Here is a 24048-nt window from a genome sequence, read left to right as displayed (position 1 = left end):
CAGTGTGCTAAGTTGGGCTCATCAGTTGGTAAATAGCACATCTACCAAAACGCATGGCTAGTGCATACCGTGGAGGCCACTGCATACGCTGCTTGGAGCCACCGGCAGTGCCAATGCACTATGACAGACTAGGTCTCATTTTTAATAATTGATACCTGCCGGGCCATCAGATGATAAAGATGTTTATTCCCATAGGAAACCTAAAATATTTGTTCCGAATGAGTAAATTTATAATACCAATATAGTTGATATGATAATCTGACACCCCAATGAATAATTATAGCCAAACACAGAGAAATCATCAGACCCAGAAAACTGAAGATGGAAAATGATGATGATGATATAGAGAAATATATTCACCAACCTGTCTGCAACCTGTGCACCTGTGAGGTGAGTATTTTGTCACTGACTGATGGAGCAAGCCAAGGCAATGTAAGAAGATGTATCCAAATTTACTGTTAAATTTGAATAGGTCTTTTGCTTTGTACAATTAATAGTGTGTAAAAGTAAATTTTCTGGATTATCCAGATTTTCGGTCATCTGGATCCGACGTGGCCATGTTTGAACTGGATAAATGGGGTTCTTTATTTGATTAAGAATTTGGTCAATTATAGACTGTTTAAAATCTAAGACTATAGTGCAGTTTTTTTTCTTCCTTTCTTCCCAGAACTTCTATTGTACCGTTTTATTTTTACATGCTGTATATATATGTTAATAATGTTATTTGCTTTACGTCCCACGAACTACTTTTTAAGGTCTTCGGAGATGCCGAGGTGCCGGAATTTAGTCCTGCAGGAGTTCTTTAACGTGCTAGTAAATCTACCGACACGGGGCTGTCGTATTTGAGCACCTTCAAATACCACCGGACTGAGCCAGGATCGAACCTGCCAAGTTGGGGTTAGAAGACCAGCACCTTAACCGTCTGATCCACTCAGCCAGGCTGTATATATATGAATGTTACCCAAGTTTGTAACTAGATTTCCTTACAATACAGTATCCATAAGGTATGCCAGTGAGAAGATTACCAACCAATATTAAATGGAGGATTATGAACACACTCTAAGATCAGTAGGGCTTTATCAAATTGTATTTATTTGGATACCATTTAAAAAAATGTTGAATACCTGTTTATCTGGATTGGCAGCTTTAGTATCAGTACCATAGCTAAAACCAGAGAGAACAACTGAATGTCCTTTCTTCTTTTCCTGAGCAGTTGCTGCAATGTACTGTCGTATGAGAAGTGGGTGAGTGCGCAAATACACATAGAAGTTGAATACATTTGGGTTTGCTGAAACAGAAAAGAATTCTGAGAGGTAAAAAAAGAAAAAGTTTCTGAACCAACTATGATATACTGGACAATACAATCATCATCAATCACCACAAATCTGCCTTTAGGGCTGTTGGCCAGCTGGCAGATTCCCTATCAATAGTTTACCTAGTTTTTCTTAAATGATTTCAAAGTTGGAAATTTATCAAACATCATCTTATTAAATTATTCTAATTCATAACTCCTCTTCCTATACTTTACAATGGCGAAAAATGAAAGTATCCTCCTATTCAATACATCATATATTCCGTCATTAGACGGAGTAAACAAGTTCAGACATGTTTCGGCTCGTTTGAGCCATCTTCAGTGAAAAAAAAAAAAAAATTAGGGGGGTTGGAATAATTTACATAATATGAGTTGAAAAAATGCTAAAAAACATAATGAAAGCGCAAATGAAAAAACAAACAAAAGAGAGCCTAGACGGAAACAAAATAGCACAAATATACAATATTTACATCAATATGCAGAGCAAAAAACAACTTATTGTGACAAAATTCAGTGAAACAGGTGTTAATTTGAAATAATAATTGATACTAAAAACTGCGTTAACCTAAGAAACAAGGGAATGAGAAAACAAATGATGCAGATGGAAATGAATAATAATAGCACATGGTGAGGTTGTGGACCTCATAGTTTACAAATTATTAGTTTATAAAAACGACAAAACAGTTTGAAATCGCTGTCAAAATCCTAGTGGAAACCCATCACATAAAATTGGTCAGGAGGAGAGCGGGAGCAAACATTTTGAGAGAAACCAAGCCTGAATTAACCTGCAGGCGAAAAGCCTGTGATAAGGAGAAAAAACACCTTAAATTTAAGGCTTCAGAAATAGCAGCATTCTTAATATCTTCTCAATCTAGCGGTCCCTCTTCCTATAAACAAATATTTTCCTCAATTTGTCCTCTTGAATTTAAACTTTATCTTGGTGTTTCAGTGGTGCACTAGCACTGAGTTATGGTTTCCTTCTGAGGACTTAATTGTTGATATTTACAATGTGTTTATAATTATTACTATTTTATTCTAACAGACAACTATTATTTGTCCTGAAAGGGATTAAAATACACAAATACATATGCAAAAGACATAATATGTAAATAGGTTATTTTCCACACTCTGAAATTATACTTAACTATAGTTTATGGTAACTATGACAAAGACATAGTACACACATCCACTGCCATAAACCTGTTGATAACTCTGTCTGTGTGTCGCTTTTGACCAAGTAGGTCCTTTGATAAAAGAACGTATCCTACGTTAAAATGCTCTACGAGTCTGAGCATGGACCAGACTGCTCCACTAAACTAGAGTATAACAGTAATGGAAAAAGTGCAACCAGAGTTTGTTTCACAATTTCTGCCATGCCTGGAGCATTCTGGTTCTTGCAGCAGCTGTAATGCACTGCTTAACTGCGATAACAAGAGATTCCTTTGTTCTGAAAAGAAAACGGGTCATTCTCTCTTCACTATCTCCAGAGATCCAGTGATGTCACACAGAGGCACTGTACAACTGACTGCCGTGGCTAGTGATGTATAATAAAGAGGCGGACATTGATTGTCAAAGAGTTTTGTGTGTGTGTGTGTGTGTGTGTGTGTGCGCGCACACGCGCGTGCGGAAGATGAAAAGAAGCAGCGTGGTTACCGTGGTAGCTGCCAGTGGTGTTAATTACTGTTTGGTCGCGAATGCAAGACAACCCTTGATTTTTCACAAGAGATTCTAAGAAAGAAAAAAAGGCCATCGTGGATTCGAAGAAATATGGTACAGTATACGGATCAGAATGTTTAACACTGAACAAAAGAGGTAACAACAGGAACAGGAAAAGAAAGGAAAATACTTAAAGAAAGGTTGGTACCCCAAAATAACGATATATAGATGAAAAGAATAAGAGAAAATTACAGATACAATTAAAAGAAGATTATAATTTTATGGTCACCTTCACAGAACGAACAATGACAGGCTAAGAAGATTTTGATTACATCTCCAAATTAAAAGATACAATGGGATCTACAACAACTGAAGATCACAGATGACATTATAAATAACAGGGTGGCCTTCCGGCGACAGATCACTTCTGTGGATTTTTCGCTTCTGCAAATTCGATGTCAACCAAGGAGAGTGTTATTGGAGGTACAGATGCAGGTGATCAGCCGACGAGGAAGTTCTGGGAAGAAATTAAAAAGAAAAATACTGTACCATAGTCTTAGGTTCTAAGCAGCCTAAATGGCCAAATTCTTAAAATTAAAAAAAACAGCAGAGTGTGGTTTGTACCAAGTGTATTCACAGATCCTAAATGCAGAAGACCAATAGATTTTTGGATTAATGAACTCAAGATAAATCAAAATATTATTCATGTTTACCAGAAAGAGCTTGAGTTTTTAGAATGAAGAATCACACATGTGGGAAGACATTTCCAAGAAGGTTCAGAATGCTACTATTCCACTGATCAATTCAGCAGGGAAAAAATTAAACAACTGTGGAGGAATGAACAGTGTGATGCAACTCTCAAAAGCTTCTCAATCTTGGAATTGCTGGAATGAAACAAAAAAATTGGAAGAATTCCTCATAGAATGTAACATGGCTGCTAAAGTGATCCATTAAGAAGCCATATTTTTCAGTGTTGACTCCGTTAATGTAACTTTAAAGCTTTTACGTCTGTCAAAACACTAATTTTAACACACAAACTATAATATACCAGTAAAAAAAAAAAAAAAAAGCACTATTAAACAAAGAATGGCATGCTTCATTCTACATGAACATCTTTAGATTCTATCAAATCACTTTAAATCATGAACATTTTATGTACAATACTGTTTATGTTACATAACCTTGTGAATGATAGTGAAATGGTTATGTTATGAACAAGAGAGATAAATTATGATTATGGTAGTCCTCCACTGTCACCTTAATAACTTTAAGAGAGTTTATTTATCTAAGTTGCTAATTGTCTTCCATGACTGTCTTTAGACTGGAGCCAGTTCCCTTGCTCCGGCTCTGATAGCTATATAGGCGGATGAAAGCAATGACTCTGTTCAGTGGAGAGGGGAAGGGAAGCAGGGGTTTAAGGGGAATACTGTATGCATTAACTCTGATTAGTGGAGAGGGGAGGGGAAATGCTACTTCGTCATCTTATAATGTATTCTGTGTTTTAGGGAGTAAATGTAAGCTAATCATTTTGATAAAATGAAAAGCAGGCTTAAAGAATATCTTGTAGGATATTACTTTTTGTGATAAATAATAATCTAATGGAAAATCCCCTGCAAATTTGGAAAACAAATTTAAGGGAATATAGATTGCACCTTAACATTAAAAAAAACTGAGTATCTGCAACGTGGTTTGCAGACTGCTGGTACTATTTGCATCAACAGGCAAGACCTAGTTAAAAGTCACCAATTTAAATATCTTGGATCACTTATCAACTCTGACAGAGAGACATACCAAACACCTGAACACGAGTAAATGCTATGACTGAAGTGGTGCCATGTCACTAGTGTGCTATGTGACAAGAAAATTCCCACCTGCCTGAAAGGAAAAGCCTACAAATCCAGGGTCTGACCAGTCACACTCTGAGTCTGAATGTTGACCAACAACAAAAATCCACAAACAAAGTCTATATAGTATGGACAAGATTAGACCATGTCAGAAATGAAGTGTCCGAAGGGGATTGGGAGTGGCACTTATTCCAAAGAAGATGCGAGAAGCACAACTTAGATGGTATGATCATTTTGGCTGAAGCTCTGTTGACTCAATGATACATACAGCCCTCCAATTTGATCCTGGAGGTTCTCGATTCCTAGGTCATCGATTGAAATAATAAGTTCCAAGCAGCAATGGTTTGACAGCATCAAGGAAGATATGAGTTCTTGTAGGCATTACTGAAGCTGATGCCCTTGACTGTAGGAAGTGGAGGATGGCATGTTTAAGAGCAAACCCAGCACCAATGTGGGACTATATGCTAGGAAAGAAGAAACTAAAACGTCTCGAGTGGCGAGAACTGCATAATTACTAAGGATAAGAATATCCTAAACCACATTAAAGACATTTAGCATCAAGAGTACCCCTTTGTGGGATTCATTAAGTGCTAATGCAAGAAGTATGAAATGTTGTTCAAAAAGTTAAATAAATAGCACAAAGAGGGGGGATTTTTTTTAAATGTGTGTGAGTGCTGAGGTTGGTTTGGTCAATATTTTTACTATGCATATCTCTATATACTCTTTAATGTTCAAAGATTTGCATTTATTTTCAAAGTGTAAAATTTTTAGATCTGTTTCGATGTCTGTGAAATGGTTTGATTGTCGTATATGTGCTCCCCGAAGACTGAATGCTGATTGTGTCTAATAGCACATTTTTGTGGTCTTTGTATCTGGTAGGGAAATTACATTTTGTTTGGTCTATATGTGTGGCACTGCAGTTTGGTTCTTGACATTTCAGTTCATAAATTCCTGATTTTAAGGAAAGCTGTGTGTTGTTCATTCTAAAGGCTACTTTTAGTGTTTTTTTTTTTTTTTTAAATATTAGCTACTTTGTATGTGCTTTTTGTTCACATGGTTGAGGACAATATATTTTTCTCTTTCATGCACGATTTGGTTGGTTTTCCTTTGTTTATTTAGTAATCCACTGTGTCGGGTTGTTTTATGATTTGTAATTCATCACCGTTTTAAAAAGGAAGAAATTTCTTCATGTCGTACGGCATATAGGTCTTGTTACAATTAACAAATATATGAGAGAGAGAGAGAGAGAGAGAGAGAATATACTTTTCAGTGTTAACACTGTTAGTATAATTTTAAAGCTTTTCAGTTCTGTCAAAATACTAATTTTAAAACAAACTGTAATACACATGTAAAAATTTTAACAGTGTGTGTAGGAGAAGTATCAGTGAGGAACCTGTGCAAGTCACTGCAGGTAGAACAGCAGAGGAAAGATGAGGAACAGGGAACTGTTATATGCTGATATTTGTTGTTTTAAGGAGCCTAACATCGAAGGTCATCGGCCCCAGGAACTGTTATAGAGGTGGGGCAGGGCAATGAGGAAAGGGAACGGTAGGAAAGGGAAATGTAGAGTGAAGGATAGGAAGAAGGAGATGGAACAAAGTCATGAGATGGAAAGAAGGGAGGAGAAAGTAGATTCTGCAACTGTCAGGGAAGTTAAGGGAGACCAGGCCAGTAGAAGATCTAGTAAGGTGAGTGGGGTTGAGGCTTTGGTCATGGGCAACTAATGTTAGGCATGTGGGGTAGTGTGTGGAGGAAAGGGAACCAGGTAATGTTATCCAGGAATTAGGTTAAGGAAGATGTTGAGGTAGGTAGAAGGGAAGGAAGATGGTAAGGAGAAGGTGGTAATTTTCCATGTTGGTACTAACAATGTAAGGCAAGCAGGAATAGGTACTAACACAGTTGGGGATATGTGGAAACTGGTCAAGACGTGCGGGATAAGTTTAAGGGAGCAGAGATTGTTATCAGTGGGTACTGTGTGGGAGGAATAGCGACTGGAGCATGATTGGCACTGTTTCTACTTTCTGGTATCAGGCTCTTCACTTTCATCTTTCCTATTTGCCCTCCCTTTGTTGACTCTTTTTCCTTTCCAAACCTGACACTATTAGGATTGCGAGTCCTATGGAGCATTTCATTTTCACGCCCTTTATACAATACTGGCAAGATACTAAAATTTACCTATGATAATAAAGATATTAACAAAGAAATAATGCTGAAATCTAGAAAAGCGTTTGGGATTAATAAGTTTTCTGGGGATATAGTGCTGCTGCTGCTGCTGCTGCTGCTGATGATGATGATGATGATGATGCTTGTTCTTTAAAGGGGCCTAACATCTGTGGTCATCTGCCCCTAATGGAATGAAATGGACGACATGAGATGATGATTAAAATGTTAAAATGTATCCACTGACTAGAGTTAAAAATAAATGGTGATGAAAAATGATTATGAGATTTAAACAATCAGTGGATCTAATTCGCATAGCCTTATTTTCTAATTTAAAAAAAATAGAGGTGATAATGGAAAAAGGCATTGCCTGGAAGTATATATATATATATATATATAAATACATACATAATTCATGTCAGAAGTTAAAATAACACATTAAAATACGCAAACATGAACTAAAATAGAGTCAAAGGGATAAAAGCACAGTTAACACAAATACACGAAGACAAAGGACATTATTACACGCATTAAAAAAAGCCACTATCCCTCATAAAATGAATGACGAAGTCTGGTGACTGCTCGTCATCTCGCAGGATGAGGGAGATGGTACTCGGGAGTGTTAGCCTACAGCGCAGATCGACCAGGTCCACGCACTCCGTAAGTATGTGTACCACGGTAACATGACTGCCGCAAGTACACACCGGATGGGGGTTCCTCTTTTAATAGATGGGACTGCGCTAGGACACCATGGCCGATCTGAAGACGACATAATACCACTGCTTCCCTCCGAGAAGCCCGAAAGGAAGTCCGTCATACCTTCGTTGTACCTTTGATCGCTCTCAGCTTATTTGGAAGTGGAGTGGCCTCCTACTCCTTCTCCCAATGGGACATAACCAGATGTGTCAGCTGAGAGCGAATATAACTTGCTGGAACCTTGTAAGGCAATGGGGGGAAGTGTTACTGCCTCCTTGGCAGCCTTATCTGCTAACTCACTTCCCTCTACACCCATGTGGCTTGGAAGCCACATAAACGTGATTCTGGTGCCAGCATCCGAACACCCGGCCAGCAGGTCATGGATCAGCTGCACCAGAGGGTGCCGTGGGAAACAGGTATCAATAGACTGTAGCTAACACAAGGAGTCAGTACACAGAAGAAAGTGTCAGTGCTCATCGGACAGTGCGTACCGCAGAGCTTCACAGATAACATAGAGCTCCGCTATGTACACACTAAAGGTTTCTGGGAGAGCAAGAAGAAACCTATCAATGTCGACAACGAACATACAGCCCACTTTTGTGTCTATTCTCGAGCCATCCATGTAAACGACGACTGAACCTGGATACCGCCCAACAACGGACAGGAGAGCCTCCGATAAATCGAAGGGTCTATGTTTTCCTTCGGGGCCAGTGTGCAGATCCAGGATTATTTCAGGTCGTCGTCCTACCCACGGAGGTACTCCACTTGGTTGCCTAACAAGGCACAGAACCGAAGGTACATGAAACAATCCGTGACTACTATCCAAGAGTATTCCAACCAGCTGCGTTGCTCGAGGACAAGCAGCATACAGCCGACAGTGTCCATTGTTGAATACCCAAGGATAGCTTGGGTGAAGTGGCATCTGTTGCAAATTTGCAGCATACGATAGAAGCATTTGCTGGCGCCTCAGGTGTAAAGGTGGCACATCAGATTCAGCGAGCAGGCTAGTAATGGGGCTGGTTCGAAAAGCTCTGGTCGCCAATCTAACCCTGCTGTGGTCGATGCTGTTCAGTTTCGCAAGGACACCTGGTCTTGCTGAGCCATATGCTGCACTGCCATAGTCCAACCTGGATAAAATGTGTGCCCTATAGAATCGTAGGAGCACCATGTGGTCAGCTCCCCAATTAGTGCTGGTATGGAACTTCAAGATATTTAGTTTCTTGGTGCATTGCACTTTTAGCTGCCGCATGTGTGACTCCCACGATAATTTGCTATCGAAAAGGAGCCGAAGGAATCGGTGTCAACTACAGGAAGAGCAACATTTCCTAAATAAAGCTCAGGATGCGGGTGAAGACTGCGTTGTCGACAAAAGTGGGCAACAGAGGTCTTTGCGGTGGAAACGCGAAAGCCAAGTTCTAAGGTCCACTGTTCCACTCTCTTAATAGCTTGCTGTAATTGTCGCCCTGTGACTGCCATGTTACGCGAGCTATAGTGCAGAGCAAAATCATCCACATATAGCAATGGTATCACTGCTGAACCAGCAGCAGCGACAATACCGTTTATGGCAATTGCAAACAGAATGACACCAAGAACCGATCCCTGTGGGACTCTATTTAACCGTACGTGGTATTGTGAATATGCCCTCCCAACTTGGACATGGAATAGACTGAGGGACAAAAAATTCGCAATAAATAGCGGTAAGTTACCTCAGAATCTCCAATGGTACAGGACGGAAAGGATACCATATCACCGTGTGGTGTCATTGGCCTTTTCCAAGTCAAAGAAAACAGCCACCAAATGCTGTTTGCGGAGAAACGCATCCTGGATAGAACTCTCCAGGCAAACCAGGTGGTCAATGGTCGAGCGAGCGGCTCAAAAACCACATTGGTACTCGGACGAAAGTCCTCGTTTCTCCAAACACCATACCAGTCGGCGATTTACCATCCACTCTAATAGCTTACACAAGCAGTTAGTGAGACAAATAGGTCTATAGCATCCTGCATACTTAGGATTTTGGTCAGGCTTGAGGACAGGTATGACTATGCCCTCTCGCCACTCAGACGGCAACTCATCCTCTATCCATATTCGGTTGAATAATCAAAGGAGATATAATAGACTAACCTCACTAAGATGTTTCAACATCTGGTTATAGATATTGTCTGGCCCAGGGGACATGTCCTTGCAAAGAGCCAAGGCGCTGCGGAGTTCCCACTCTGTAAAGGGCACATTTTAGTCCTTTGAAGCTCGAGTGGCAAAACTAAGGTGATGACATTCTGCCTCCAGCTTCAGAGCGAGGAAGTCACGATGGTAATTCCCAGAGCCAGACACATCCGCGAAATGGCTAGCTAGAGGGTTAACAATCGAGAGTAGTTCAATGACGATACTGCCTGCAATGGAAATTCCCGGTACAGAACAGGATTTTACACGTGATAAAATTCATTTTTGGGTCCATATTGAAAGTATTTGTATACATAACACATGTATGTTTTTATTGTTCTCCCACCTATTCAATACAATACAATCTTAAAAGTTAGAACTTTGTCCTTATCAAAATGTTAACATTGGATGGTACATGTTTCGCCTATCAATAGTAGGCATCATCAGCCACTTTCTACCTTAGGAATAGATCAGGTACCTGATTGAAAATGACTTATGAATACTGTTAAAAACTATGTCTTGTAAAATGGATTAGAACAATGAAGCTGATAGATTATAGTAAATGGATTAGAGATCGTTAAACAACTATTACAATATAAAATGTGGTATACTATTACTGAACAATATTTGTGTTAATGTTTGAGTCTAAAAAATGCAATTATTTGAAGATTACAACATAGGTAGTTGGTTCTTGATATTAGAAGATGTTACAATAAAGAGAAAAATCAGAAAGTACATTCCATTTAATTGTCAAAAGGTGTGTAGTTAAAAATTTGAGGAAAGTTGAGCATTGGTAACGGTCGTTGGTAAGTACTGGTTTTCATTTATATACTTATAAATTTTGAAGAATTTTCATATGGCCTCGTTCTTTCTAAAATGATATTAGTTGGAATGCTGGTGCCATAGGCTATAATGAAGTTCGTGTAGACGTCATTTGGCCATCTTCTTAAATGTAGTATTTGTGGGAAGAGTTTGTGATGGGTGTGGCTCTTTGTTGTTGAATGTGTTGAGGTGAGCGTACTAGTGGAAAGGGAACGTTGTTGTCAACGTTGCCAAATGACGTCTACACGAACTTCAATATAGCCTATGGTACCAGCATTCCAACTAATATCTTAAAAAGAACCAAGCCATATGAAAATTCTTCAAAATTTATAAGCATATAAATGAAAACCAATACTTATCAACTTCAAGAACCAACGACTGTTATCAATGCTCAACTTTCCTCAAGTTTTTAATTATACGCCTTTTGACAATTAAATAGAATGTACTTTCTGATTTTTATCTTTATTGTAACATCTTTTAATATCAAGAACCAACTACCTATGTTGTAATCTTCAAATAATTGTCATTTTTTAGACTCAAACATTAACACAAATATTGTTAAGTAATAGATTACCACATTTTATATTGTAATAGTTGTTTAATGATCTCTAATTCATTTTCCAAGACATAGTTTTTAACAGTATTCATAAGTCATTTCCAATCAGGTACCTGATCTATTCCTAAGGTAATAATAATGAAAATATTATTTGCTTTACGTCCTACTAACTACTTTTTAAGGTCTTCGGAGGCGCCGAGGTGCCGGAATTTAGTCCCACAGGAGTTCTTTTATGTGCCAGTAAATCTACCGACACGGGGCTGTTGTATTTGAACACCTTCAAATACCACCGGACTGAGCCAGGATCGAACCTGCCAAGTTGAGGTTAGAAGGCCAGCGCCTTAACCGTCTGAGGCACTCAGCCCGGCTATTCCTAAGGTAAAAAATGGCTGATGATGCCTACTATTGATAGGCGAAACATGTACCATCCAATGTATTAATTTTATGTTAACATTTTGATAAGGACAAAGTCCTAACTTTTAAGATTGTATTGTATTGAATAGGTGGGAGAACAATAAAAACATACAAGTGTTATTTATACAGAAGATGATCCCTGGATACTCGAAATACGTTGAAGTTTAGTCCACACTTGAGACGATGGACTATGTGACGTCATAGACGACACATATCTCTCCCATGAAGCTTTCTTACTTTGGCGAATAGGAACTCGCGCCTTTTAAATGTTACCAAGTTGGCCACAGTAGGCTGCCTACGATAACGTTTATGACCGCAACGGTGTTCTTTGATAGCTGCTGCAATTTCTTCATTCCACCAAGGAACGAATTTTCGGCGAGGAGTCCCTGAGAAGAAGGGAATGGACTCCTCAGCAGCAGCAAGGATAACTTTTGTTACGTAAGTTATATCACCGTCTACAGTCTGCAGCGTCTTGTTGTTAAAGATAGCGAGTGATGTTTACTTTGGACAATCAGTATGTTTAGGAATCCATCGAGGAGGAGTCTCGATGCATTTTTGTTTCAACAAAGTAAGAATAATGGGAAAATGGTCACTGTCACAGAGGTCGTGTGTATTCGACCAAAACAGCGGAACCAACGTTCAGCTGCAAAGTCTATAAGAGAGTATGTGCCGTAATGGACACTGAAATGAGTTGGTTCACCTGTGTTCAAAATACATAAATCCAGCTCTGTTATTAATATTTCCAAATCCCTTCCCCTGGGGCAAGTTGTTTCAGAGCCCCATATGGGGTGATTGGCGTTAAAATTACCCAATAAGAGAAAGGGAGGTGGAAGCTGATCTATAAGGTTAGTGACTAATTTATATTAAGAGGCTGGCCTGTTGGAAAATAAACGTTACACGCTGTTGCTATGACAGGCAGTGGTATCCGCAACGCAACTGCTTCCAGTGGGGTTCTTAGAGGAATCTTTCGCTAAAGGTATCAGAACGAACAAAAATACCCACGTCACCGGACGCCAGGTGAGCATAATATCGTTCTGTCGAGCATACTCTGAAATTTCTCAAGACCGTATGTTGACCTGGTCTGAAATTTGTCTCCTGAATACAGACTATACTCACCGCGAACTGACTAATGAGCTGACGCAACTCAGGAAGATCCCTGTCATAACCATTACAATTCCACTGTAACAGTGCCAGAGTGTGGAGTATAAAAAGATTGTTAGGTTATGAGCGACAAGATGCTCTCAAACCTAAACACTATCAACACCTACATCCGAAGGTTGTAGATGACAGCCCGATGTCCATCCCACCACTGACAGACGGCGGAACTGACGCCCAGAACTTCGACGCTTTCCGAGGGGGGAAGCCCCCCTATGAGGGGAACGTGCAGGTTTCGGAGCAGGCGTACCCTATGGCGCAGATTCATACCCTCTGGATGGAGGGCACGATTTCCCCTTTGTAGGAGAAGCGCGGGAACGTCCGGTAAGGGCGCTCCTCTTCTCCGCCTTCTTTTCAAGTTTAGACGAGCTGGGAGATAATTTCCCAGCCCTGGTCGACGATGCTGCCTCCGCCGGCGTGGTCACAGCTTTCGCCAACCTCTTAAGGGGTAAGACTTAGCCTTCTCCCCTTTCTGTACTGGCTGGCATCTAAGCCAGCACAGACTTCTTGGTGGTTGATGGAAGGGTGGTCCCCCTCTTCGAACTTATACTCTTTGCGACTTTGCTCTGAGGAGCAACGGCCACCTTGGGTGCAGCGATCATCACGGGTAACGATGTTGTGAAAGAAGAACCTGGGAGACTCTGAGCTATCACGCTGTAGTCGAGTGTACGGGCAGGTGTATTTGTGGAATTAAACTTACGGCGCACTTCCTGGTAGGAAAGACCATCCAGGGTCTTGATCTCCTGGATCTTCTTCTCACTCAGATATGTCGGACAGTTCCGATCTCGAGAAGAATGAAGACCAAAGCAGTTAGTGCACTTGTATGGAGTTGTGCATTCCTCCGCGCCGTGAGCTACTCTTCCACATGTACCACACACAGACTCATTTGAACAACGAGATACCATATATCCAAATCTCTGGCATTGATAGCATCGCATAGGAGGCGGGATGTATGGCCTCACATCGCAATGATAAGTTGTTACCTTGACTTTGTCTGGCAACACCGACAACTGGAGACATGGCATAAGCCCAAAAGCCTATACAGTATCGTGTCTAATATAATCAGAAAGAATGCATTCCCAGAGCTTACAAACAACACATGTTAAGCTGGGTAACCCTTTCTCCTGTACACTGGGGCTAGTATTGAAACTGTGCATTCATTTGGTATCACTCCTTCATGCAAACAGTAATCAGATATTGGGATCTTACAAGAGATTTATGCACCCTCTCCTTTACATCCTTATTACAAACTCAAAATACTTTCATAACCATATGAAGAGGTCTGTAACCTTACTTTAATGACCTTGTCAGTGTGATTACCTCAATAAATATCTTTCCTTATATTCACACCTAAGTACTTACAGTAAAATAATAATAATAATAATAATAATAATAATAATAATAATAATAATAATAATAATAATAATAATAATAATAATAATAATAATAATAATAATGCCTCAGCTACCGTGTGCAGAAATTTCAATTTGATGCCATCTGGCTGTCTGCTCGTCAATTTCGACATTGTGTTTTACTCTAGGCCAGGGCCTCTCAAACGCCCAAAATCTCACGCGTGCAGATAGAGGCGCAAGAGCTCCGTGCACTGTGCATCGCTGCCGCTCGGCATGGCTCGGATCAAGGCTTCGTCTCTGGGCTACTCGGCTAAGCTCGGCTCAACTCGCCTATGCTCGGCTCAAGTCAGCCTGGATTTGGAGCGCTACGGCGCAAGTGGGGCAGAGGGAGACAGGCGGAGCGAGCGAGACAGGCGTGAGGAAGAGAGAGTAAGCGCTATTTCTCCATATCGAGGAGTGGGGGGGTCTGCAGTCTGTTCGACCAAGCCAAGTCGTCTCTTGCACCGTGCACAGTGCATGCACCGTGCACAGTGCATGCACCACGCGCATGCACACTGAGAGGCCCTGCTCTAGGCCCACTAGATGGCAGACTGAGTAAACCAAAACTCTCTTGGGCGTCTATAGCTGAGATTTAATGCATTTTGTCGGGTAAACACCAAATGTGTCACCAGAGATAATTTACATGTCAACATCATATGACATGGAGTGTCGAATGAACTTTTTGTGCCCTTCAGGTCCAGATAAAAGTCCCTGACCTGTTCAGGAATCGATCTCGGAGCCTCTGGATGAAAGCAAACATGCTAATCCTAGACCACAGGGCCAACTAAAATATATTTGTAATACTATCAGACTCCTTCTCCCATATCCCTGAGTCCTTTACAAAGAAGTATCTATAAATTACTATTATAGAAAGCCTTCAGGAATTCACAACAGTCCACATCTGCTAGATGGCAGCACAACCAATACTGTGCAATAACATAGCACTGTCCCATCTTGTTACAGTATACAGTCTTTGTCTTGATAGTCTATTACCATTCTGGCACAAACATATGATGGGGATTTTAAATTTTTTATGTTAAAATATACTTAAATCATTAGTTTTGTATTCACTGCCTAAGAGTTTTTTCAGCAAAGCTCATGGTCAAGAATAAACCAAAATTTGAGTTTTGATGATTTTTGTCCAGTTTGCTTATAATTATTGACAGGCAGAATCAAATACAATATAATATAATATAATATAATGCATTTGATAATCAATATTTGCATTCAAAACCAAATTTTAAAAAGTCATGGTTTAACTCTTTCTGGTCTAACTGCGAACATAGCTTGCAGCGGCCGATATTACGCTCAGGCCATGTTGTGGGCATAGCCCGTAGTAAGGTTTGACAATTCACTAAAAATCGAGAACTAGCTATGCACGCATTCTGGTGGTTACATCGTGTTTCTTCATGTATTAATTACGAGAGTATTTAAACAGATGGCAGTATTATATGTCTAAGTCAGAGAATTTACGATATTTTCAATCAACATGCATCAGTAGATGTTGTCACTCAGTGAGCTCTAAGACATGGCTTCTCGCAGCAAACATGTGCTTGACTAAAGTGATATTTTCGATATTTTATGATATATTATAAGTTTATGCGCAAATGAACATATTATTGACATATGAATTCGAAACAACTTCTTATATTTAATTATGATTGAGGTTCGTTTTACAGCCTAGCGCATGTTCCCGCGTATTTCAAATTTGCGTGAATACGTAAGATTGTCTACATAACAGTAAAGTTGTCTGTTTAGAAGACTGTATTTTCTCTTTCTCAGAAGTCTTTTGTGGTAAATGGAACAATATTTTTACATTTGAGTAACTTTTGACAAAATTTATCAATTAAAAATTTCATAAGAGCTCCCATTTTCATTATTGTAACTATTACTATTATTATGAAAAATTATTTTTATATTGTACTCATTGTTGTTGTTTTGTAATTGCAATGCACATTTTATATTAGCAAAATACAGTATTTCAGAAAACTGTACTTGCTTAGTTATCCGTCAGACCTTTTTTCCATTCCCAAAACATGGTATAATATATAAACAATTTTAAAATCTCAAGTGAGAATTGACATAATACAAACAGCGTTTTTCAAAACTAGATGCTCAAACAAGCACAAAGAAAAAAGAATCATGCAAATATCTCCTACAGGTACAGAGATATAATGTTTTAAATATCCCTAAAAATGCCCAGTCCAGAATGTAAGAAGTTGTTTAAGAAGCCTTTCTCGTGGACAGTCGAGATTTCTTCTGATGACGCACAGCACAGTTCTCTGTGAAACGTAAAGAACTTCACCTTATTTTCTTGACACGGCATAAGCTGAATAGCCTATAGAGTATCATGTCTATAAGTACGGGTCGTGAAAGCATCAATGACAACTATATAGACACATTTGCAAAATTACTAACTGGTTGATACACGGCAGTTTGGGTTTAGGAAAGGTTTTCCCAGTGAAGCTCAACTTGCAGGATTCCTCCAAGATATAGCAAACACTGTATTATTCAGGAGGTCAAATGGACTGTATCGCTACTGACCTATCCATGTTTTTGTTTTGATAGGGCAGATCATGGAAGATTACTGATAAAAATGAGGGCTATTGGACTAGACAAAGTGGTTGATTTTGTGGCTAAATTTCTAGAAAAAAGAACTCTGAGAATTAGACTAGATGAAATGTTATCTGATCCTGCAATAATTAACAGGAGGTGGGGGGGTGGGTGCAGGGCCTTGATGTTATATATATAATATATAAATGATATGAGTAGAAAACTGGGATCACAGATAAGGCTATTTGCAGATAATGTTATAGTGCAGAGTAGTAAATGAGTTGCAGGATTAAGACGGACTGCAGGGGGACCTAGACAATGTCATGCGAGGACAACGGATAATGGTATGGTGGTAAATGGGATGTAAAGTCAAGTTGTAAGTTTCACCAAGAGGAAAGTGCTCTCAGTTTTTAACTACTGTGTTTATTGGGTGATAGTACCTCATGGGGAGCACTGTAAGTACCTGGGGTTATTATAAGGAATATTCTTCATTAGTGTAATCATATTAATGAGGTTATTAACCGGGCGTGATGAGTTAATTGGTCTGCTGATAGATGTTACTCAATTGGGTAATGATGAGTTAACTCATCCAGAGCCTTTGAAAATTGTTATCTAATGGGTGGGACATGTTATCTTGTCTGTTATTGTTGTTGAGTCCAGTTCTACAATCCCTTTATAGATGCAGTAGGTTCCAGACTTGCTGCGCGACAGTGCGCACCATGATTTCATTTTATTTTTTCCCGTACATAATATCTAAGCGTCGTTTGGATGATGAAACTATTCTTCATCTCATTGATTCAGATGACAAATTAGATGACAACTCTTTGGAAAGCAACGATAGCACAAGTTGTGAAAGTGAAAGTGAACTTGCTTCTGAAAATGAAGAAGAGGGAGAAGATATTTGCTTGCCTACAACAAGTGATGCAACCACTTCGCACTGGCATAGCCAAGGTAATCCTCGTGCTCCTTTTACGTTTGTATCAGATAGTAAAATAAATATTGAAGCAGTTGCAAGAATTTGTATGAAATATTGAGTTATGGTTTGAATTAACAAATGCAAATCAAACAAAACCATTTTTCCCTTTATGAAAATCAATTGATCATAAATATGTCTCTCGGTCATGGCCGTCCTTCAACGGCTTCTAATTTCAGATGACCACCAGCAATTAGACGTAGCCTGCATGGTTTCTGGGTAAAACCGTATGACCATCGATCTACACTTTACATCACAGCCTGAGAGAGTTACATTTCCGTCAGACGTTTTATGATGCTAACTTCCGTAACACAAATTTTCAGATGACCACCAGCCTTAAGACATACAGTATTTATGTCAAAATGGGCATAATATGGGCGTGACGGGGTAACTCGTCACTCGCATGATAATGGGCGTGACGAATTAACTCTTTTTCAGTCAAAGTACATTCCCTGTTACAAATGTTTGTTTCTCAGTGGAAACTGCCCGGTTAAGAGGCAAAGAAAGGTTGTAGTAAAGATGTAAAGGAGAGGGCATATAAGTCTCTGGTAAGACCCCAGTTTGAGTATGGTTCCAGTGTATGGGATCCACACCAGGACTACTTGATATGAGAACTGGAAAAGATTCAAAGGAAAGCAGTGCCATTTGTTCTGGGTGAGCTCCAACAAAAGAGTAGTGTTACAAAAATGTTGGAAACTGTGGGCTGGGAAGACTTTGGAGTAAGGGGATTAGCTCCTCGACTAAGCAGTATGTTGTAAGCTATCAGTGGAGACATAGCATGGAATAACATTAGGAGAGGAATACGCTTTGAAAGAAGTGTTTAAAAAAAAAAAAAAAAATATATATATATAATTTCGCTTTTACATCACACCAACCCAGATAGGTCATACGGTGACGATGGGATAGGAAAGGCCTAGGTGTGGGAAGGAAGCGGGTCTGCCCTTAATTAAGGTACAGCCCCAGCATTTGCTTGGTGTAAAAATGGGAAACCACGGAAATTCATCTTCAGGGCTACCGACAGTGGGGTTCGAACCCACACCTCCCAGATGCAAGCACACAGCTGCACGTCCCTAACCACATGGCCAACTCACCGGGTGAATTAAGATTTTAAAGGTAGGAAAATCATAATATGAAGATAAAGTTGGAATTTAAGAGGATAATCTTCTTCTTCTTCTTTGTCATTTAGGCCTACTGAGGATTACGGGGCTCGTATCTACTCTTCGGTAAAGTTGTTGCTTTCTTCTTCTTCCAATACTACTTCATTTGCTGACTATGAGCCAGCTTTCTCTCCTCTGTCCACTTAATTCCTGTAGTCTTCTTACTTGTAAGGGACGTTGGGAAAACTCTGTGTCGATGGCGTGACGGAACAGTAGTCGGTCATGAGTTTGTCCCAGTAGGATATCTAATTGTTCCATATCCAACTTAACTGACGTGATCCATTTGTTCTTAGAAGTCTTGCCTCTTCCTGTTACAGTGAATAACCTGTTGGTGAGAATCCAGACGGGCCAAGTGTCCATAAAAGGTCAGGCGCCTTTTCCTTATAGACGTGATGATGTCCTCCTGGTGTTCACACAGTTCATCATTACAGCGGATTCTTTAAATGCCTCCTTCCTCTCTGATTAGTCCTTATATCCTTCTCAGGATCTTCCTCTCTTTTAACTCCAGCTTTCTGAGCGGGCCCTTCCTGGCCATTACGAGGCACTCAGAAGCATACATAACAGGTGGTTTGACGACCCGAGTTGTAGTGTCTGAGTTTGAGGTTCTTGGAGAGGTACTTAGATGAATAGATACTATGACACGAGTAATAAGCCCTTTCAAACTTGGCACATCTGGCATCTATGGCTAGGTTCTCGCTCTGATTCGCAGAGATATATTCTCCCAAGTCCTTAACTGCAGGTACTTTTCGTATGGTAGCGTCTGTGAGAGGAACTGTAGAAGGGGCCTCCTTGATATTGGTCATAAATTCAGTCTTCTGGATGCTGATATTCAGACGAGTCTTAATCGCTACACTATAAAGACTCTAAGTTGTAGGTAGCCTCCTCTATATTGTTTGCCAGTAGAATGAGGTCATTGGCAAAGGCTAGGCATGGGACAATGAGGTTCTCTCTCTTGTACCCAAGCTTCAGTCCAGCTCCCAGTAGTAGCATGGTTCTCTATTCCTTAATGATCCTTTCCAGAACACAGTTGAAGAGAATGCAGGAGAGACCATCACCCTGTCTAACTCCTCTTCTGATTGGAAAGCTTTCGGATAGTTCACCTCTGAACCTGACCTTGGACGTAGTGTTCCTCAGAGTGGTTTGAACTAATCGTAGGGTTTTTCCATCCAGACCAAGTTCCCATAGTAAGGAGAAAAGGGTGTCTCTGTCCACAGAATCATAACTTTCTGAAAATCTACTAGGACCACCACCCAGGGATGTCCACCTTGGCTTTTGTAATTGAGAACTGTCTTAAGCTTGTGTATCTGTTCTGGACAAGTTCTAGTCTTACGGAAACCAGCTTGGTATTCACCTAATTGTAAGTCTAGCTGTGTGGTGACTATTGAGCAGGGCTACAGAGAGGATCTTGTAGGTAATTTGTAACAAGGAAATACCCCTATAATTGTTGAGGTCTGTCTTACTTCCCTTCTTGTGGAGGGGATGAATCACGGCAGACGTCCATCCTTCGGGTAGGGACTCTGTTGTCCATATGTCCTTTTCGATTTGATGGATACTCTGCAAAGACTGGTCATCTGCATGTTTCCACATCTCGGCAAATACGCCGTCTTCACCTGAAGCCTTGTTGTTCTTGAGACCACCGATGATGTCCATTATTTCTTCTCTCGTAGGTGGTTGAGAATCAGAGTTCCTGTGTGAAGGCTCATGGAAAATAAGCTTTCCTTTAGGTTCCTCTGCATTTAGTAGCTTCTGGAAATAATCTGCAAGAGTTTTGGTGCAGTCTTTATTGTTCAGTTGAAGTTTTCCATCTGGCCTGTGGAGGATGAGGGTAGGAGCTGTGTACTGGGTCGCTTGCTTCTTAAGTTCTTTGTACAGGTCTCTTGAGTTGTTCCTCTGGAAATTATTTTCAGCCTGCTGCATTAGGCTCCTGAGGATAATAATATTTATTTATAGGAAAAAATCAGGAATTGGAATAATTTATCAAGGGAAATGTTTGATAAATTTCCAAGTTCTATGAAATTATTGAAGAAAAGACTAGGTAAACAACTAATAGGGAATCTGCTACCCAAATGCAGATCAATTATGACTGATTTGAAAAATAATCCCAATGAAATGCAAGATAATTTTTCAACTTTTGGTGCTATTCTTTCGCATATTAATGGTACTGTATATTCTCATCACAGTTAAGATAATGACCTATATGAGAGGTACAATTTTGTTCTTTTGATGGTATTTCAGTGATGGAGTAGTTACAAGAAAACCAAACAGGATATGTAATGTGAAAACAATGCAAGATTAAATAAATTTTAGTATATACTATAACTACAGCTTGGTAGTATAATTCTTCTTGTATGTTATCTGAAATTATTAACATTTAAACACCATCAAGAATTGTGTACCTGTGGCTCCTTCTGGCTTATCTTCATCATTGTGCTGAGGATGCATTGACCCAACATTTGTCTGCAACAAGGTGTTAAGACTGCCAGTATAATCTTTGAGAATCCAAAGAGCCATGGAACGCAAGAATGGGTCTGGATGTGCTCGAGACAAGTTCTGATTACCACCTTCACTGTCACAACCCAGTATCTCCTGTATAACAATAATGAATACACAAAGTAGAGAAATCAATCATAACTTCATCACTAACATACTTGAAGGGAAAGTGCTGGGAAAGAAAGAGAGAGGAAGACCTAGGATGAAGTATTTGTACGACATCAAGACAAGGTTAGGTTGTGACAATTACAAGGAATTGAAATGAACAGCCAATGAAAGAAAAGAGTGGTTGCATCGACAAGGCATTAGCCTTTAGAATATTGATTGATTGTACTCACCTCATATAATAGCCTCTTGAGATTTGGAGGAGTCGAGTCTAATTCGCCTTCATAAAGCCGAGCTAGAACCATCGCCAACTGAATATCTTCCAATTTATTCAAACAGACCTGTGAGAAAAATAATTGTGGAATATATATTTACATTGCAAAAGGCTACAAGATAGCTAATGAAACTCTGAGACAAGTGGCTGCAAGAAAAGCAAAGAAAGTTACAACCTACTGTTAACATAGACCAGGCAAAACAATCTTGCCCAATAACATTTTGAGTTAGTTCACCTGTGATCTGAAGCTTTCTACAATAATTATCCTTTGGCTTCATTGCCATAGTGCGTTCTAAAGCTCAACGATCAACATGATAAATCAGCATCTCTGTTGTTTATATTGTTAAGTTTACTTTGCATAGAACACAGGAGCATTGAAGGCTTAATTCTATACTTCTTTTGTTCTTACAATAGCATGTAAGAAAAAAAAAAAACCTCCATTGCACATTAATTTCCTTCCCATAAGAACCAAATCTGGGGTGATAAATGTAAAAGGCCTTTCACTGCCTGCTGTGCAATGCACTGTATGAACACAGTGTTAGGGAACTCTGGTGGTGCACTTTGTGTCACCTGACAAAATTACAACTCAGCCATAGTATCTGTTCCAGTAGAATTTTGCTTTCATTTAGGTATATAGCAGCACGATTGGAAAGTCAAAATTGGTAGGTTGGCTGCCTAGATGACATGGCATCAGTTCAGAAAGCATGCACTATGGTAGCTGACAAACCTACTGTTTGGAAATTTCTTTCACCATTTGAAAGATATCATTTTGGGTACCGTAAGCTATGTATCATCTCAGAATAGCGAAGGCTTTCCTTGAGAACCGTGATTTAAGGAAACAATGGCAGCAATAATAAATCTCAAAGTTTATACGTTTGCCTGTCTGTGAGTTTTCACATAAGAACTACTTGACTGATGGAGCTCAAATACTTTTAACACAATGGCCACTTACTATTACGCTATCTTTTAAGTGGACTATGGGTACGAAAAGGATCCAACTTCTTTCATCAAGTACGGAACATAATATGGGACAAGGGAGTTCCTCAGAAGGCTCAATACACCAAGTTTAAAACTTATCCTCCTGCCCATCACAACAAAGTCTGGAGAGTTGTGTCATACATAAAAGAAAAGAAAGTCAACTGCAAGCTTGTGAATTGAAGTTCCTTAGACCAGCTGTACACAAAGCAAGGGAAGACAGAATTAGGAATTGTCGCCGGTGGTGAGTTGACAGAGTCGGTGGAATCATTTAATTCTTGATATTATACTGAAAATTTGTCATAAAATCCTCTTTGAAAGAAACCAAGGAACTGACATTATTGAAGAAGTCAATTGAATATACATATTTTTTTTTGTTGCTGTAAATTCATGTAAATTCCTATGTGTTTTAATTTTTGTGAAATTTGTGGATTTAAAGAATTTTTTGGACTTACAGGAAAGACTCTGAACTGTTAATATTCAATAATCATTATGAGTGTTGGAAGACACTGATATTGGAGACCTCCAGTAATATGCTTGTTGTAACCCATTTTTGTATCATCCTGTAGTTGCCACGTGGAGGCTTCGATCACGAAATCGCCGAATTTTGCAATTGAAGCCTCTAGAATATATTTCCCTCATTACCATATATGGTGCTGTAATGCCATTGGCGAAAATAACATTAATTTGTATTGGTGAAACTTCGGGTCGAATCATAGGTAGCTTCCCTGATTGGCTGTTTGAGTATTTCCCAATTTCCGGCCTTTTGGCTCCTCAGCAGGAGCAAGGCTCTGTTCAGCGTCTTTGGTTTTCGTACGTTTTAACGATCGGACGCACCTTGTAAGGTGGTCCGCTCAGCGGCTCCAACCATCCCGGCGTCAGCATGTTTTCTTTTCTCAAGTGTTATATTAAAATGCAAATTCATTTGTTCGGAGTTTACCTTAGACCCTGGTTTTCACCGTTTGGTTTTGTAATGCCTTAGTTCGTCAGCTAGGCATATCCTTTGTTTTGGAGGCAATTCCTTTTATTAACCTTTTGTGTAAATGTAAATTTTAATTTTTCCATTCGGGTTGCCTCCAGTAATTCTGCGTCAGTTTAGTGTACACCTGTTGAGCTATGCGTCCCTCACTGATGTGTATTAGGAGAGGACTGCACCTCTGAAGGCCTCTGCGCTAAATTTAAATTTCCGTTGTTTTCTTTCCTTGTAAACACTTTTGTATTTGCCTTGTAAGATGGTTGTAATTGTCATATTCCCTGAAAATTTTCCTTGTAAATTTCATCATCGAAGTTATGCTCACCTTCTTAAATGTAATTGTAATATCGTGTTATTTAATGTTCTGAAGAACCACCGATAGGAA

The 24048-nt window shown here is 39.6% G+C and overlaps 1 protein-coding gene across 2 annotated transcripts in view; it reads right to left on the bottom strand.

Annotated features, from left to right (window-relative positions):
* The window catches only part of Rbcn-3A (Rabconnectin-3A), a 732274-nt gene that overhangs the window by 275020 nt on the left and 433206 nt on the right, over positions 1-24048 (bottom strand). For both annotated transcript variants that reach the window (XM_067136957.2, XM_067136958.2), the window contains exons 34-36: positions 21675-21782; positions 21243-21432; positions 1125-1288 (exon numbers count right to left, since the gene is read on the bottom strand). In XM_067136957.2, the coding sequence (XP_066993058.2) occupies positions 1125-1288; positions 21243-21432; positions 21675-21782 (462 nt within the window). The remainder of the gene's footprint in view (positions 1-1124; positions 1289-21242; positions 21433-21674; positions 21783-24048) is intronic.

Source organism: Anabrus simplex, chromosome 1 (assembly GCF_040414725.1).
Source record: "Anabrus simplex isolate iqAnaSimp1 chromosome 1, ASM4041472v1, whole genome shotgun sequence".
Taxonomy (NCBI): Eukaryota; Metazoa; Arthropoda; class Insecta; order Orthoptera; family Tettigoniidae; genus Anabrus; species Anabrus simplex.
The sequence above is the reverse complement of the archived record's forward strand: the minus strand, read 5'-3'. Positions and strand labels throughout refer to the sequence as shown.